This window comes from Chiloscyllium punctatum, chromosome 41, assembly GCF_047496795.1.
Source record: "Chiloscyllium punctatum isolate Juve2018m chromosome 41, sChiPun1.3, whole genome shotgun sequence".
NCBI classification, from domain to species: Eukaryota; Metazoa; Chordata; class Chondrichthyes; order Orectolobiformes; family Hemiscylliidae; genus Chiloscyllium; species Chiloscyllium punctatum.
In genome coordinates this window covers 39,466,812-39,485,967 of record NC_092779.1, presented here as the reverse complement: position 1 = coordinate 39,485,967, position 19,156 = coordinate 39,466,812, and the positions used below count along the sequence as shown (strand labels likewise).

Here is a 19,156-nt window from a genome sequence, read left to right as displayed (position 1 = left end):
TGAGTAGGGAGGTGTGGATCCCGCGCAGGTTTGCAAATCCTGCGGTGGCAGGCAAAGGTGCTGGGAGGGGATGGAAGATTGGTGGGGAGCGTGGACCTGACAAGAGAGTCATGGAGGGAATGGTCTTTACGGCAAGTGGATAGGGGTGGGGAGGGAACTATATCTCTGGCGATGGGGTCTGTTGGTAGGTGGCAGAGATGGTGGAGGATGATGTGATGTATATGGAGGCACTTGTGACATGAGTCTGGATGCTTGTGCTGCCATGGAAGATGAGGCAGCAGTTAAAAGATGCTACATCATAGTCATATTTATTAGGACTGGCCATCATTTCAAGCTATGTGCAAAGTGTCGTGTCAAACTGGAGTCTCAATTTTCATGTTCCTTGATAGTGCCAGTAGACTTCCTGGTAGACCTTCCAATGTACTAATTATGAATGCACAAGGCCATCATCCGTTTTCTGTACACTACCCCATCAAAGTCATTATCTGAATTCTCTGCAAAAATCCTGTGTATCCTGGTTGCAGGCCACTTGTGCCCACTGGCAAACTAAAGAGATTTTAAGTTCCTGCCTCCATGTCGTTATCAGAGTTAGTAATGGTGTTCTCTATTCATTAGTGTCTTCTTCCTAATGCTATTTCCATTTTGCCATTCCAAGTTTAGAAGAGGTAAGTTTAGGATGATGGTAAGTAGGATGGGGGAATTGATTAGCTAATGGCATATTGGGCCAAAATTCCCTTATTGAGGTCAACTCACAATGTCAAAAGTCTGCCTCTTTAATGTATTAGCCCCAAATTATTATGAGTAGGCATAGCTGAGAGTGGGGTATGCGATCTGCTGTCCCCTAAGCTTTAGATATAGAAATGGAAGCTGAGTTCAGCACAGATGAATAGATGATTGTGAGTCTCAACAGTCACCCAATGTATGACTCATCAGTATATCTCCCATACCCCCAAGATGGCCAATATCTCCTTCATGGACACTGTGGCCTTGGTATCCCCAAATTGCATTTCCTCCACGTCCAGTCAACCAGTATCCAATTTATACAGATCTCTTGGAGCTCTGTAATAATATTGAAAACTTGAGATAAATGAACAAGTGTGTCAAAACACTTCATAACGCACAGCTACATGGCTATTTCAAAGAGCTGTCAGTCGACTTGACAATAGTATCATCAAGCCCTACTGAGCTGAATCTATTTGTAATTTTAGAGCTAATGAGTGCTGCACGGTAAGATTCTATCGAATCCCGAGAGTAGGGGATTTCAAAACTAGAGGGCATATTTTAAGGTGAGGTGAAAGATTTAAAAGTGATTGAAGGAGCTACTTTTTTCCCACATGGATGGTGGTTCGTATGTGGAATGAACAGCCAGAGGAAGAACTGAATGCAAGTACAGTTACAATATCTATAAGACATTTGGACAGGTACATGAACAAGAAAGGTTGAGAGGGATATGGGGGTCAAATATGGGGATATGGAAAAGCACAGCTGGTCAGGCAGCATCTGAGGAGCAGGAGAGTCGATGTTTCGAGCACAAGCTCTTCATCAGGAATGTGCTTTTACAGCACCACACCTTTTGACTCTGATCTCCGGGACATGCAGTCTTTACTTTCTCCCAGTTTAGAGGGATATGGACCAAATGAGAGTAAATGGGACTAATTTAGTTTGGGAAACTTGTTTAACATGGACTAATTGGGTAGAAGGGTCTGTTCCTGTGCTGCATGACTCTAAAAAAGTAGCTGATTCCCAGTCAGATTGTTCTTGGAGGTCGATTGAAACTAATTGAAACTGCATCAACGGTCTGAAGAAATATTGTAGCAAATGACCTTTAAATATTTTATGATTCTTTTAAATAAATAATGAGACTAGTTTTTCTTTCCATTTAATGTAACATTTGCAAGGTTATGAGACTGTACATTAGTTGATGTGTGAAGTTTAGGAATAACAGTCCAGCGCACATATTGATAAATGTCACAATCTCCATGTTCTGCATGATCCTGCTGATCATTAGATGCACAGATGGAAACCTCTTTGAAAATATGGCATCCAGTGTATGTCACATCCTAAATATGTTGTGTGGTGGAAGCTACTTTGGACCAAATGGAAACTTTCCATTGGCCAAAGTTCAAGTGTCACATGGTGCTCCTTGGCTCTTTATTATTTGCACCGACAATTCCTAACCATTCCAACTCAATGAGCTTGAAGAAGTTTGCATCAAATGACAGTGAAAATGAAGACACCAGTTTGCCTTTATTTTAACTTTTAATGGGACCAAAGCTCAAGTTATTTAGCAAAATTAGATTTAACCAAACTCTTTAAATTGAAGCCCCTTTTATGTAAAAACAGTTGTTGAATGCCAACCACTAAAAAAGACTTTTTAAATAAGATTTAGTCTTAAGAAACTGTATACATCATTTGAAACAAACTTGTAGACAGTAATTTAAATTATACAATAACATGCAATTTCAGCATGTACAGATGACCAAAAACTGGAGCAAACCAAATTAGAAACTCAAACTTTTTTATGGTTATTTACAGTTTTCATACATCAAAATTTGTTTATTATACAATACTGAAAGAGCACAGAGGGAACAGCCACAACATTCACTCCTCCACAAAGACAATTGTGTACAGGTACTCACACATTAATTCATACAGTTTGTTCAGAACCATGTGTCCATGAAAACCGACTGAGTAATTGGAGCTTAAACTGACAGGAAAGACTGAACAGTTTAGTGAATGTACACAGAAAAGAACAGTTTAAATTCCAACCTGAAGGAGCTCAACATCAACAGCATCAATTTTTTTTTTCAAAAAATAAGTTGAGTCACAGTTTTGGCTCAAATATTGGTTTGATGGGTAACTACAGCTTAAATAGAACCTTCACATTAATGGAACCTTTCCATTCTATTAATTCTACTAAGGTAGAGCTTCCTTTTCATTAGGTGCAAGAAATGAAAGAAAACTTAAAAATTTATTCTAAGTTTGTCTTAATTTTAAAATCCTACTTTACCAGAGTTAGGTGTGGATTAAGACCAATTGATGCAGTTACTACATATGGGGTCAAACCAGGCCTAGATATAGGATGAGGTTATTCGGATAACTGAGCATATATATTCTGGCTGCTATATCTCCTATTAGAAAACATTCCATTCCAGAGCAGAGTTGTATGGTAACTGTGACCCCATCTCAGTGTTCCTTGGACTTGTACATATTCATATATATACTTCACTATACATATATGAATGGCTCATTTCATTTACACTACCATTCACTTCTTTAATTATGCATTTAATGTGGGCAGAAGTGTCTTTCTTAATAAGTGCAGTAATATATAACATAGATTGATGTCAGGTAACCGTGGACACAGGCCCTTTCGTTTAGTAGCCTACGTTCAGTCTTTTCTCAAGCTAAAGAAAGATTTGCTTCCTCCTATGCCCAGCCTATTAAAACTTACATTAAACTGTAAACTGTATTGGGTAAAACTTTGCCTGAAAACTGTCAAAATAGAATCAGATTGAATATTAGATGCTGCAGCCTCTGTAACCTTAACAGTGTTATAAAATCAATAAATACTCTTTTCCAGCTTTTTAAAATTAGTAACTCGTAAGTATTTTACATTTATTCTGCTCAACCAACAAGTTGCATTTGCAAAGAAGCTTCTTACATATACAACGTTCCAAAAAATACAATGTGTGTACTGAAGCAACTCTTTCATTTACCAGTCCAGGAATATCTTCAACGAAATATTCGGTAATTTGTGTTCCATCAATCAGAACATGGTTAGGTGCATTACAGCTTGTTACATAAACATTTGATCCAATTAATACCTATTTATTTTTATGTAGCATATATTTATCATAAAATATATAGCCCCTTCCAGCAAAACCTGATGAACCTGCAACCAGTGCTTGATAAACTGATGCTATTTAGCCAACTATACCCTATATATGCAAGTTGGCTGAGTTTGGGTTAGAAAAATGGTAGGATGGTAAAATTTCAGTAACATTAACAGCAGAGAAACTTGGGAGTTCCTTTAGATAAATAACTGTAGTGAGCTGTCTCAGCTCCATCACACCTACTGATTGAGATTTCATCCTTATGGATCATCTCAAGCAATTAACAATGAGAGACTAAGACAATGCTGAATAGTGGTATTAGAAGTCAGCGGCTTACGAATGTGGCACATTTGATCTGGAGCAACATGATAACTCCTGAAGGTCAGCAGATTAGTAGACAATTGGAAATGTGCGTTACTGTAAATATCTGATACATAAAGGCAATTAAGAAGAGTTCAGTCCTGGAGGGTTTAGTGGGCACCTGTACAGCCCTAGCACTTCTGGTTTTTGTAAGACTCCATGGTTATACACAGTAAACAGCTAGGGCCTATGAAACCTGAAAGGAATGCAACAAATATTTATTAGATGGCACTTATTTAGGATATTCCATTCAATATGTTGTAAAACAGAAACCCATACCTTGTTAGGTGCCTACTTAATTCATGCACTTCCATCTCAGTGCTTTTGAATTCATTCAATTCCTTACGGATAGCAGCCTGAAATTTAAAAGGCACTGGAATTACTAGAGAAATATTGGACTTTAAAGTTCCTGCTATATTAGGTTATATATTCTATCTAATGTTCCTATTTTCTAAGGTGAGATCACAGAGCACTTCTTTGTACAAATGGTTGTGAAATTTTAGAATTCTCATTCCTCAAGAAACAGTTGAGGCTCAGTCAATTCGAACTTTCAAAATTGCGATAATAGATTCTGGCAAAAACAAATTCTCAATACTTGTACCATTTCCATCTTTCTGAATGTTTGACTATAATATCTTACTTTGTCAGCAGCTGTTAGCCTTGTCCATGGCTTGTCTGCACGTCTGTCATAATCCTGGGCCTCAGCTACTTCCACATAGTCACTGAAACGGATTAGGATTTTTCTCTCCCTTAATTCCTCCACTGTAGGTCTTTGGCTAAGCTAGAAGCAAAACAGATATTGTAGACTTAAGACAATGGAGGTAACATGTTTGCAATCTTTTCCATTACTAATGGATAGACATAGTTCATTTAAGATTCTGGATTAGTGGTGCTGGAAGAGCACAGCAGTTCAGGCAGCATCCAAGTAGCTTCGAAATCGACGTTTCGGGCAAAAGCCTTTCATCAGGAATAAAGGCAGTGAGCCTGAAGTGTGGAGAGATAAGCGAGAGGAGGGTGGGGGTGGGGAGAAAGTAGCATAGAGTACAATAGGTGAGTGGGGGAGGGGATGAAGGTGATAGGTCAAGGAGGAGAGGGTGGAGTGGATAGGTGGAAAAGAAGATAGGCAGGTAGGACAAGTCCGGACAAGTCATGGGGACAGTTACTGAGCTGGAAGCTTAGAACTAGGGTGAGGTGGGGGAAGGGGAAATGTTGAAGTCCACATTAATGCCCTGGGGTTGAAGTGTTCCGAGGCGGAAGATGAGGCGTTCTTCCTCCAGGCATCTGGTGGTGAGGGAGCGGCGGTGAAGGAGGCCCAGGACCTCCATGTCCTCGGCAGAGTGGGAGGGGGAGTTGAAATGTTGGGCCACAGAACGGTGTGATTGATTGGTGCGGGTGTCCCGGAGATGTTCCTTAAAGCACTCTGCTAGGAGGCGCCCAGTCTCCCCAATGTAGAGGAGACCGCATCGGGAGCAACGGATACAATAAATGATATTAGTGGATGTGCAAGTAAAACATTGATGCATGTGGAAGGCTCCTTTAGGGCCTTGGATAGAGGTGAGGGAGGAGGTGTGGACGCAGGTTTTACAGTTCCTGCGGTGGCAGGGGAAAGTGCCAGGATTGGAGGGTGGGTTGTTTGGGGGCGTGGATCTGACCAGGTAGTCGCGGAGGGAACGGTCTTTGCGGAAGGTGGAAAGGGGTGGGGAGGGAAATATATCCCTGGTAGTGGGGTCTGTTTGGAGATGGCGGAAATGTCGGCGGATGATTTGGTTTATGCGAAGGTTGGTAGGGTGGAAGGTGAGCACCAGGGACGTTCTGTCCTTGTTACGGTTGGAGGGGTGGGGTCTGAGGGCGGAGGTGTGGGATGTAGACGAGATGCGTTGGAGGGCATCTTTAACCACGTGGGAAGGAAAATTGCGGTCTCTAAAGAAGGAGGCCATCTGGTGTGTTCTGTGGTGGAACTGGTGCTCCTGGGAACAGATCTGGCGGAGGCGGAGGAATTGAGAATACGGGATGGCATTTTTTCAAGAGGTAGGGTCAGAAGAGGTGTAATCCAGGTAGCTGTGGGAGTCGGTGGGTTTGTAAAAAATGTCAGTGTCAAGTCGGTTGTCATTAATGGAGATGGAGAGGTCCAGGAAGGGGAGGGAGGTGTCAGAGATGGTCCAGGTAAATTTAAGGTCAGGGTGGAATGTGTTGGTGAAGTTGATGAATTGCTCAACCTCCTCGCGGGAGCACGAGGTGGCGCCAATGCAGGCATCAATGTAGCGGAGGAAGAGGTGGGGAGTGGTACCGGTGTAATTACGGAAGATCCCAGGAGGACCAGTTCCACCACAGAACACACCAGATGGCCTCCTTCTTTCGAGACCGCAATTTACCTTCACACGTGGTTAAAGATGCCCTCCAACGCATCTCATCTACATCCCGCACCTCCGCCCTCAGACCCCACCCCTACAACCGTAACAAGGACAGAACGCCCCTGGTGCTCACCTTCCACCCTACCAACCTTCGCATAAACCAAATCATCCGCCGACATTTCTGCCACCTCCAAACAGACCCCACTACCAGGGATATATTTTCCTCCCTACCCCTTTCCGCCTTCCGCAAAGACCGTTCCCTCCGCGACTACCTGGTCAGGTCCACGCCCCTAAACAACCCACCCTCCAATCCTGGCACTTTCCCCTGCCACCGCAGGTACTGTAATACCTGCGCCCACACCTCCCCCCTCACCTCTATCCAAGGCCCTAAAGGAGCCTTCCACATCATCAAAGGTTTACCTGCACATCCACTAATATCATTTATTGTATCCATTGCTCCCAATGCGGTCTCGTCTACATTGGGGAGACTGGGCGCCTCCTAGCAGAGTGCTTTAAGGAACATCTCCAGGACACCCGCACCAATCAACCACACCGTTCCGTGGCCCAACATTTCAACTCCCCCTCCCACTCTGCCGAGGACATGGAGGTCCTGGGCCTCCTTCACCGCCGCTCCATCACCACCAGACGCCTGGAGGAAGAACGCCTCATCTTCCGCCTCGGAACACTTCAACCCCAGGGCATCAATGTGGACTTCAACAGTTTCCTCATTTCCCCTTCCCCCATCTCACCCTAGTTCTAAACTTCCAGCTCAGTAATTGTCCCCATAACTTGTCCGGACTTGTCCTACCTGCCTATCTTCTTTTCTACCTATCCACTCCACCCTCTCCTCCTTGACCTACCACCTTCATCCATTGTACTCTATGCTACTTTCTCCCCACCCCCACCTTCCTCTCGCTTATCTCTCCACGCTTCAGGCTCACTGCCTTTATCCTGATGAAGGGCTTTTGCCTGAAACGTCGATTTCGAAGCTACTTGGATGCTGCCTGAACTGCTGTGCTCTTCCAGCACCACTAATCCAGAATCTGGTTTCCAGCATCTGCAGTCATTGTTCATTTAAGACACCATTAGTCACTTCCAATAGCATAGGATAATTTACAGATAATTTTAACAATGCATGGAGAAACAGGTCACATTCCAGTGGAGGCATTTTGACTCATAAATTTTAAATTCCAATGATAACATCAGCACAAGTCAGATATTCAGGTATACTGCCTATTATGAGGAAACCATTGAGCAGTATACATCTGATTGACTGTCAAAAACAGTTCTTGCTAACAGCACAGAATAATAACACTTTTCCAATTATTCTGAATATCTGTCCCTGATATTTATAGTGTCAGCAGTGGTTAGCATTATTATGCCCTTATTTTGGTTTGTTTCTGGTCTTGAAGGGTGGTTTGCCACCCACTGTTTGTTGTGCTTCATCGCAGATAGCTCAATTTTACCAACCTACACCTACATGCCCATCACTAGCATGAACATGTAGATAATCTAATCTAAAAAACACATTAATGACGTTTACGGCTTTATTAGAGAAGAAATGGGAACCTAGTAGGCATTATCTTGGGAAGGATTTTTTTTTGAAAACGCAGTGTGCAATCCTCTTCATTACACCTTTCCTTCTGCATTCCACCAATGCATTGCAATAACAACAAACAATGACAAACTAGTCCACTCGCTCTGAATCAGACTTCACTCAATCCATTAGACTTTATTGACATTTTGTTTTTCCTAAAATATCTTTCTTATATTAATAGTTCCCTGCCTCAGAGCCCCCCCAGTTACTGGAACCTTCATCCATCCTTTTATTACAATTAGACTCAAGTGTTTATAATTGTATCTCTCATCCTAACTTCAACCAAGTCCCCACACTGACCTACATTAGATTCCAGTCTAGCACACTTTAGTGTTAAAATGTTCACCTTCTATTTCAAACCTATTCAAAACCCTGCCCCTCCTTATCTTTGTAACCACCTCCAACCCTCCAAATCTCATACATCAGCTTGGATCTGGTCAGCCAAATAATCCACCTTTAATATATTTTGGAAAAGAGAATTTGATATATATTGGAAACCTCCCATACATTAGTAGCCATGCCCCATAAAAGACCACAATTAATAAGAAGATCCAGGACAACATCAACGACAATAATTCAACCTTCTGTAAAGAGCTCTGTAAGTCAACGAATGTCCTGATATTCAGATTGGTTGTCTTCACTGTATTGGCATGTGGATTGTGTATTAATGCACATAACAGTTGGAGAGAAATTACGCCAGCAATATCTCCTTTGAATTCAATGGGTTGAACGTTGAATAAAACATCAGTGCCCCTCTTGAAGTCAATTCCATGAAGCATTCAGGCAAAATAAGTTTATAAAATGTATTTTGTATCCCTTGTCAAACGTATTTGGATGGACTGGACTGTGTCTGAATAGCAAAAATCAATCTCCCAGGCCGGGTTCAATTCACTGAAGCTCAAATGGTAAATGCTTCACAGAATGACAAAGAAAATGTTTCAAAGTTACTCTGATATTGTCCTTGAAACATATACCATTGACCTTAATGGCTGGGAGTGAAGACAAAATATCAATCAAGCACATTTCATGTCATGATTTCCGAATGAAGAGGAAGAATGTTAGCAAAGAAAAGAAAACAAATCATGCATTCAATATCTAAGTACCCTATTGGATATCGTGTCTCATGTGCCCAAATAGGAGGAAGTGAGGACTGCAGATAATGGATATCAGAGTAAAGTGATGGCAATGGAAAAGCACAGCAGGTCAGGCAGCATCTGAGCAGTAGGAAAATTGACATTTTGGGCATAAGCCCTTCATCAGGAATATCACATTGAATGTGCCACATTCAGTTGAGTGTGCCACATTTTGGATGAAGGGCTTGTGTGGGGTAGCATGGTGGCTCAGTGGTTAGCACTGCTGCCTCACAGCGCCAGGGACCTGGGTTTGATTCCAGCCTTGGGTGACTGTCTGTGTAGAGTTTGCACATTCTCCCTGTGTCTGCGTGGGCATCCTCCGGGTGCTCTGGTTTCCTCCCACAGTCCAAAGATGTGCAGGTTAGTTGAATTGGCCATGCTAAATTGCCCATAGTACCCAGGATGTGTAGGTTTGGTGCATTAGTCATGGGGAATATAGGGTAAGGGGACTGGGTCTGGGTGGGTTACTCTTTGCAGGGGTCAGTGTAGACTTATTGGGCAAAGGGCCTGTTTTCATACTGTAGGGATTCTATCTGTGAAATGTCGATTCTCCTGCTTCTCGGATGTGCACCACATTTTTTGACTCGTGCCCAAATATCCAAATGTCCATCTAGAATTGCCTGACATTTATTGGTCAAGGTATGGATTACAAGAGGAAAGAGATTATGCTGGAGATGTACAGAACTTTGATTAGGCCTGGTCACTGCAGGAGAGGAAGGATGTGATTGCACTGAAGAGGATGCATAGGAGATTCATCAAGATATTACCTGGATAGAGCACTTTACCTATGAAGAGAGAGTGGATAAGCTAGGATTGTTTTCTTTGGAGCACAAAAAGCTGAGAGGGGACTTGACAGAGATGCATAAGATTAAGAAGGGAATGAACAGGATAGAAAAAAAGGCAGTGTTTTTCCTTAGTTGAAGGATTATAACTAGGGAGCACAATTAAATTGAAAATCAGGAGGTTTAGAGGGGTGTTGAGGGTAAACCTTTTCATCGGAGGTTGGTGGGGGTTCTGGAACGCACTCCATTATGGCAATAAAAGTGGGTAACCTCACAACCTTTAAAGTGCTTCGATAAGCATTTAAGATTGAAGGCGATGGGCCAAGCTCTGGAAAATGGGACGAGTATAGTTCTAGTGTAGCCTTGGAAGTACAGACCTGATGGGTTGAAGGTCTCGTTTTGTTCTGTTGAATTCTATGATTAAGAGCCAAAGCAAAAATCCATGATAAAGATTTGATGTCATATTCAAATTGAGGAACAGCTAATGACAACAATTATTTTAGAGAAATGGGTTTTCATTTATAGGGTATTAGCACCAGCTGTGAAAGAGAAGCTGTACAACACAGATAGCCTTCACTTGAATTATGTTGGCACCAGGATCCTGATGAATTGTCTAACTTGGGCTGTTCACTTGAGGGGAGATTTCGAGAGAACAAGGTAGTAATGCAGGGTAGCAATGGGTAAAGATAATCAGAGTGTACAGACATAAGATTGCACCAGGAAATAAGCTTGAGTAGGGAAATGGTTTTTAAAAAGTGTTCACTTGAATGTTCATGCCACGCATATCAAGATAGATAAAGTGATAGCATGTATAGAAATGAAAAGGTAATGACGAATTAGCCATTACAGAGAACCAAAATATTTGAGAATGGAAAAGTAAGTGTGGGTAACTCTGTAAATAAAGAATTTAGAAGTGGGAAATTCTCTTTGCTTAGAAGATCAACACATAGAATAAGCTTTAATAGGATAAGAAATAGGTGAGAAAGTCACTGGCAGACGAGTTTATAGGTCTTCTACCACTTCCAGGGTAGGAGAGACTATAAATAAGAATAAGGGCTTGTAAGAAAGGTACAGCAATGATCATGAGAGATTTTAATCTTAAAGTAGATTGGAGAAATCAAATTGACAAAGGCAGTTTTAAAGATGGGTGCAGGGTTTATTAAAATTATTTCATAGAACAATACATTCTAGAATTAACTAGGGTACAGTCTATTTTTGGACTTGATGATGTGTTTATGAGACAGGATCAAATAATGATTTCACAATAAAGGATCATCTAAGGTAGAATGCTGGGGGTGGGGGGGGGGGGGTGGGGTGTGGGGTGTGAAGTGTGGTCAGATGAATCAGGTCAGTTGGCAAGAAAAAAAATGCCAGCATCTTGGTTGGGGGGGTGGGGGGGGTTAATCCCCATTTCAGCTGGAGTAGACTTGGATCCTGCCTCCTTTTATTCCCTCGTGGTAAAGTCTTGGATTGACAATCCTGAAATAATCAAGAATGGAGAAGAATGCAGAGGTCATCATAACATGACAGAATTTCACAATCAGTTTGAGGTTGACAAACCTGAATCAGATTCTGAAGGACAGAATTTATATGTGTTTAGAAAGGCAAGGACTGGCTTCATGCATGAAAACTCAGGTCTCACTCACTTGATTGAGATTTTTTGAATAAGTGACAGAAAAGATTTATGAAGACAGACCAGTGAACGTTGTCTATCTGGACTTCAGCAAGCCAGTCAGCAGGATTCCACATGGTAGACTGGTTAACAAGATTAGTCATATGGAATACAGGGAGTGCTAGCCATTTGGACATAAAATTGGCCTCAAGGTGGAGGGTTGCTTTTCAGACTGGAGGCCTGTGACCGCAAGGTTCAGTACTGGGTCTACTGCTACTTATCATTTATATAAATGATTCAGATGTCAATATAGGAGGTATGGTTAATAAGTTTGCAGATGACACCAAAACTGCTGGTGGTAGTGGACAGCAAAGAACGTGACCTCCTAGTGCAACCTTGATCAAATGGACAAATGTGGCAGATGGAGTTTAATTTAGTAAAATGTGAGGTGCTGCATTTTAGTAAAGCTCATCAGGGCAGGGCTTGTACACTTAATGGTAAGGTCCTGATGAGTGCTGTGGAACAAAGACCTTGAGGGTGCAGGTTCACAGTTCCTTGAAAGTGAAGTCATAGGTAAACAAGGTAGTGAAGAAGGTGATTGGTATGTTTGCCTTTCTTGGTCAGTACATTGAGTATCAGAGTTGGGACGTCATGTTATGCTGCACAGGACATTGGTTAGGCAACTTTTGGAATACTGCATTCAGTTCTGATTTCTTTGTTATAGAAAAACTGTTATCAAACTTGGAAGGGTTCAGAAAAGATTTACAAAGATGTTGCCAGGTTTGGAGTGTTTGACCTATAGGGAGAGGCTGAAAAGGCTGGGGCTGTTTTCTCTGGAGCGTTGCAGGCACAGGAGTCACATTATTGAAGTCTATAAAATCATGAGGGGCATGGATGAGGTGAACAGCTACGGTCTTTTTGCCAGGGTAAGGGAGTTCCAAAGCTAGAAAGCATAGGTTTAAGGTGGGAGGGGAAAGATTTAAAACGGGCCTATGGGACAACATTTTCATGCAGAGGGTGGTGCGTGTATGGAATGAGCTGCCAGAGGAGGTGGTGGAAGCTGGTACAATCAACATTTAAAAAGCATCTGGATGAGAACATGAATAGGAAGGGTTTAGAGGGATATGGGTCAAATGCTGCCAAATGGGACTAGATTTATTTAGTACATCTGGTCAGCATGGACAGGTTGGACTGAAGGGACTGTTTTCATGCTGTGTGTATCCAAGACTCAGCTCCTGACCTCATTACTGTCTTGGTTCAAACATGAACAAAAGAGCCACGTTTCAAAGGTAAAGTGAAAATGTGGCCACGCTGACATCGAAGCTAATTGTTAAAAACCACACAACACGAGGTTATAGTCCAACAGGTTTATTTGGAAGTACAAGCTTTGGAACATGCTCCTTCATCAGGTAGCTGATGGGGCAGGGTTATAGGACTCAGAATTTATAGTAAAAGATCATAGTGTCACACAATGATGCGATATATTGTATCCTATGATCCTAATCCACTAGCTACCTAATGAAGGAGCAATGCTCCGAAAGCTTGTACTTTCAAATAAACCTGTTGGAACATAACCTGGTGTTGTGTGATTTTTAACTTTGCCCATCACAGTCTAACACCAGCGCCTCCACATCTTGAATGATTGTGCATTCAGGAGCTCTACCAAACTATTGTAAATGGGAATCGGGGGGTTACACTCTCTGCTGGTTGGAGACATGCTTAGCACAAAGGAAGATGGGTATAATTGGAGGAGGTCACTCATCTCAGCTCCTGGACATCTCTTCAGGAGTTCCTCAGGATTAGTTTCTTGGTACAAACACCTTCAGCTGCTTCATCAATGTCCTTTCTGAAATAATTTCATATATATATTTTATGTAAAAATATGGCTATTAGAGAAGGTTAGATGCTTGGAATCCTGCAGCCAATAACTTACAAAGAGCAAAGAAAATACAGCACAGGAAGAGACCCTACGACCCTCTAAGCCTGTGCTGGCACATTTTGCCCTTCCACACTAAAACTGTCTTCACCGACAGGATCCTTATCCCTCTATTCCCTTCCTATTCATGTATTCGTCCAGGTATTTCTCAAATGCTGCCATTGTGTCTGCCATGCTGGCAGCACGTTCCAGGCACTCACCACCCTTTGTGTGAAAAACGTGCCTCACATATCTCTTTTAAACATCCCTCCTTGCACATTCAACCTGTGTTCCTGAGCATTGACCCCTCCAGTCTGGGAAAAACCCTCATACTTTCCACTCTATCCATGCCATTCACAATCTTACAAACTTCTATTAGGTAACCCTTCAACCTCCTGCATTCCAGTGAAACAAAACCAAGTCTAGCCAACCTTTCTTCATAGCCAAACTCCATAATACCAGGTAAACCTTTTCTGTGCCATCTCCAAAGCATCCACATCCTTCTGGTAGAGGGGTGGCCAAAACTATAATAATATTCCAAGTGTGGCCTAACTAAATTTCTTTCAAGCTGCGGCATAACTTGTCCATCCTTATACTCAATGTCCCTTCCAATGAAGGCAGGCATGCCAAAGACCTTTATCACTACCTTACCTCCCTGCACTGCCACGTTTAGTGATTTGTGGATCTGTACACCCAGATTCTTCTGCATGTCAATTCTCCTAAGGGTTCTGCCATTCATGATCTGATTTCCACCTGTACCTTACCTTACAAAATGCATCATATTTGTCCGGATTAAACTCTATTTGTCATTTTTCTGCCCATGCCGCCAACTCATCTATATCCTATTGTATCTTCTGACAATCCTCTTCACTATCCACAACTCCACCAATCTTCGTATTGTCTTACTAATTAGACCAGCTACATTTTCCTCCAAATCATTTATGTAGGCCATGAACAGCAGAGGTCCCAGCACTGATCCCTGTGCAATACCACTTGTCACAACCCTCCATTCTGAAAAGCATCTTTCCACCACTACCCTCTGTCTCCTGTAACTAAGCCAGTTCTGTATCTATCTTGCCAGCTCACCACTGATACCATTTGTGCCAATCTGCAATGATGGTCCTTGTCAAAGGCTTTACTGAAGTCCATGTAGACAACATTAACTGCTTTCCCTCATCAATCATCTGTGTCACCTCCTCAAAAAGCTCACACAACCATGCTGTCTATCACCTCCTGATTTTCCAATATCTGTCTACCTGGACAAAGCACAAGTTAGGATTGTGATTGAATTTTTATCACTTGCCTGGATGAGTTCAACAAATGCAAGATCCTTGATAATATCCAAGAAAGAGTAGGATTGGCATGTCCTGTTGAAGGCAAAGGATAGGAAAGGCAGGATTCATGAATCGTGGATGACAGGAGAAATTGTGTGACTAGCCAAGAGGAAAAGGGAAGCGTACATAAGGTCCAGGCAGCTAAGAACAGAACGGGCCTTACAGGAATATCGGGAGAGTAGGACCAATCTTAAACGAGGAATCAAGCAGGTTAGAAGAGGTCATGAAATAACTTGAGCGAGCAGAATTAGGGAGAATCCCAAGGCCTTTTATTCTTATATAAGAAGCAAGAGGGTAACCAGAGAAAGGGTCGGTTCACTAAAGGATAAGGAAGGAAGGTTGTGTGTCGAACCTGAGAAAATGGGTGAAATTCTCAATGATTACTTGCATCAGTGTTCACTGAGGAATGGGAGGTGATGAATGCTGAGATTAGAGATAGAAGTTTGTTTACTCTAGATCATGTTGACATAAGGAGGGATAATGTGTTGGGTATGCTAGAGGTTATTTAGGTGGACAAATCCCCAGGACCACATGGGATCTATCCCAGGTTGCTGAGGGAAGCGAGAGAGGAAATAGCTGGGGCCCTGACAGATATCTTTGTAGCATCCATAAACACAGCTGAGGTGCGGGAGGACTGGAGGGTTGCTCATGTTGGCCCCCTGTACAAGAAGGGTAGTAGGAAAATTCCAGGTAACTACAGACCAGTGAGCCTGATGTCAGTGGTGGGAAAGTTGCTTGAGAAGGTAGTGAGGAATAAAATGTATTTATGTTTGGAAAAGAATGAGCTTATCAGTGATAGGCAACATGGTTTTGTGTGGGGTAGATTGTGCCTTACCAACTTAATAGAGTTCTTTGAGGAAGTGACCAAGTTGACCGATGAAGGAAGGGGTGTAGATATCATAGACATGGACTTTAGTAAGGCGTTTGATAAGGTTCCCCATGGTAAACTAATAGGGAAAGTGAAGTCACATGGTGTGCAAGCTAGGTGGATAAAGAACTGGTTGAGCAACAGGAGACAGAGAGTAGTAGTTGAAGGAAGTTTCTCGAAATGGAGAAAGGTGACCAGTGATGTTCCACAGGGATAAGTGCTAGGGCCACTGTTGTTTGTGATATACATAAATGATCTGGAAGAGGGCACTGTTGGTCTGATCAGTAAGTTTGCAGATGACATGAAGGTTGGTGGAGTAGCAGAAAGTATAGGGGACTGTCAAAGTTTACAGGAGGATACAGATAGACTGAAGAGTTGGGCAGAGAAATAGCAGATGGAGTTCAATCCAGGCAAATGTGAGGTGATGCATTTTGGGAAGTCTAATTCTAGAGTGAACTATACTGTAAATGGAAGACCCTTGGGAAAAGATGAGCAGAGAGATCTGGGAGTTCAGGTCCATTGTACCTTGAAGGTGGCTGCGCAGGTGGATAGTGTGGTCAAGAAGGCATATGGTATGCTTGCCTTCATGGGACGGGGCATTGAGTATAAGAGCTGGCAGGTCATGTTAAAATTGTACAACACTTTGGTTCGGCAGCATTAGTATACCGTGTACAGTTCTGGTCGCCACATTACCAAAAGGGTGTGGACGCTTTGGAGAGGGTGCAGAGAAGATTTACGAGGATGTTGCCTGGTATGGAGTATGCAAGCTATGAAGAGAGGTTGAATAGGTTAGGATTGTTTTCATTAGAAACAAGGAGGGGGACCTGATTGAGGTCTACAAAATCATGAAGGGTGTAGACAGGGTAGATAGAGATAAGCTTTATTCCCTTTGGGAGGAATTCAGTCATGAGAGGTCACACATTCAAGGTGAGAGGTGAAAAGTTTAAGAGGAATATATGCGGCAAGTACTTTACACAGAGTGTGTTAGGCGCCTGGAACGCATTGCCAGCAGAGGTGGTAGAGGCAGGCATGGTAGATTCATCTAAGTTGCATCTAGAGAGATGCATGAGTAGGTGGGGAGCAGAGGGATACAGATGCTTTGGAATTGGGCAACAGGTTTAGACAGTGGATTTGGATTGGCTCAGGCTTGGAGGGCTGAAGGGCCTGTTCCTGAGCTGTAAATTTTCTTTGTTCTTTGTTCTAGTTTGGGCACTTGAAAGGTAGGACTGTCATTCTCTCAGCTTCTGTTTTGTTTCCTTTCTCTTTCCAGGTTTTGGTTTCATTCTAATGTTTCTCTTGTTATTGCAGCTATTCATCATTCCACCCTTCATACCTTTTTCAATTTTAATAATATTTTCTTTACTTTCTTGCTGTCTTTGGTCTAGTATTGCTATTTCTTTCATCATTTAATCTTAGAATCCCTATAGTGTGGAAACAGGCCCTTCAGCCCAACAAGTCCACACTGACCCTCCGAACAGCATCCCAGATTTCAGTCAATATTGCTCATGGAACATCAGCCTTCTTGTTAAAGATACTATTTGTGTCACTGTCATTCCTTATGCACCATCTGATCCAAATCGAATCACTTACCTTTCTTGTCAGCCGTCTTTTAATTTCTCTCTTTTCCTCCTCTTCTTCTTGTTCATTTTTTGCTAAAGATAGATTTCAATAAATTATCTTCGACATGTGCAAAACACATTTGCTGAATTTTTGCAAAGGTATCTAAACACAAGGGACTCGTTCAACCTGTTGCCCTCTCCTCACCCTGTCCTCAGTGTAAATATATTCGCAGTGGAGATAGTATCTGGATACATGTCCACCAGTGGGCACTCGAAGTCTGTAAATGGGCAATTAATGCTCACTTAAGGGCTGCATCACACACTGCTGGGAAGTAATCAATTGGCCAGGGGGAGGAATCTCTCCTTAATGAATCCCATCCTCATCAAAGGGTGAAACATCTGTGATGAGATGTGCCTTTAAGAGTGATTTGTTCTGACACGTTTCTCTTCAAGAGGCATGTTGTAAACTTGGTGCCGAGGTGCATGCTTCGTAGAAAGCAGAGTAAATAATTTGGGTCTTTTTTTTAGATAAGTGAATCATGGGTGAGTGGAGTCAGACCCACACAGATCATGGGTTTCAGTTTTACTTTTAGTTGTTGAAGTTGGGGTTTTTGGAACTGAATCTTTTTCAACTCAGCACTCTCTCTGCTGCTGCAGAAAGCTTGAGTTCTGTCTCCGCTGTTAGATTCATTTTTTTCCTTTCATAGCAAATGAGGGAAATCGGTTTTGCAGAATTTGTCTTTGCTAAGCATGTATTTATGGAATGCTGCTATATTGGAACGGCTGATGAGTAGTAGTTATTAAATAAATTATTTTGGTAAGTATTTCAATCGAGTTAAAGTTCTTCCAAAGTTTTTCTTGTTTGTAGTTGAACTGTGGATTAAGAATAAAATTTGTTTTGCTTAAAGCCCTGAACTTAAACTAATCGAATGACATCCAGATCGTAGAACCTTACACCTACTTCTAAGTACAAAATAAGTTAGGGACTAGGCTACCTCCTTGATATGATTTCAGGGGATTCGGTCTGCTCATAACACACCCCCTCCCCAATATTTCAACCCCACTAGGCTGACCAGACTCATTCATCTATAACCTTAAACCTCAATATCACCCTAGCCCCTTTCTGGATGGTCTCAGAGGATGACCTCTTATTGGCTGGAAATTGTTTGGTGTGATTTCCTAATCCAGAGGGGAATAAGGGATTGGTGAAGTGTTGTGCTCAATCTGGTGTTATGAAATATGAAGGTATCTTTAAGCGAGAGTGAATGCTGTTTTGCACTGAGAGCTGACAAGCACCTGTCATATAACTAGCTCGCAATCTCAGAGTGTACTGGAAAATCAAAAATAAGTAACATTTGTCTGTGAAATAGATACCTGAATTGGTTGCTGTTTTGACATAACTTGAATTTAACCAAATAACTTAAATTATGCCCCAGGATACTAAAACCCAAGCAAGTTTCAATTTATTGCTATGCCAACATCGAACCAATGAGATGATCTGATGTTGGGGGATAAAAAAAGGCATGCAGTTTGCAAGTCAAACAGAGTAACTGCCATCAAGAGAGACTGTCATTCAAAAACACTCTCTATCAAAAGTACCTTTTTCATATGAAACATCTTCATCGTAAAAAGAAAGAAGATGACCCAGGGAAACCTTCAGCTGAAAGAAGAAAGATACCAAAGACGACCGCCACTGTATGGTTTTGAAATTAAATTGATGTTATTTTAATAACTTTTTTATGGGAACAGTATATTGTTATAGAGTTAGAGGCAGGTAATAAGCAACTAAGAGAAAGGGGGCTTAGAGTT

At 42.0% G+C, this 19,156-nt stretch overlaps 1 protein-coding gene across 7 annotated transcripts in view; it reads right to left on the bottom strand.

Annotated features, from left to right (window-relative positions):
* Nucleotides 1-2,246: 2,246 nt before the first annotated feature.
* LOC140464992 (phosphatase and actin regulator 1-like) overlaps nt 2,247-19,156 on the bottom strand; it is a 468,298-nt gene continuing 451,388 nt past the window's right edge. For all 7 annotated transcript variants that reach the window (XM_072560733.1, XM_072560737.1, XM_072560734.1 and 4 more), the window contains 4 exons: nt 17,379-17,440; nt 4,837-4,977; nt 4,476-4,552; nt 2,247-4,392 (listed from right to left, as the gene is read on the bottom strand). In XM_072560733.1, the coding sequence (XP_072416834.1) occupies nt 4,377-4,392; nt 4,476-4,552; nt 4,837-4,977; nt 17,379-17,440 (296 nt within the window). In that variant the 3' untranslated portion in view covers nt 2,247-4,376. The remainder of the gene's footprint in view (nt 4,393-4,475; nt 4,553-4,836; nt 4,978-17,378; nt 17,441-19,156) is intronic.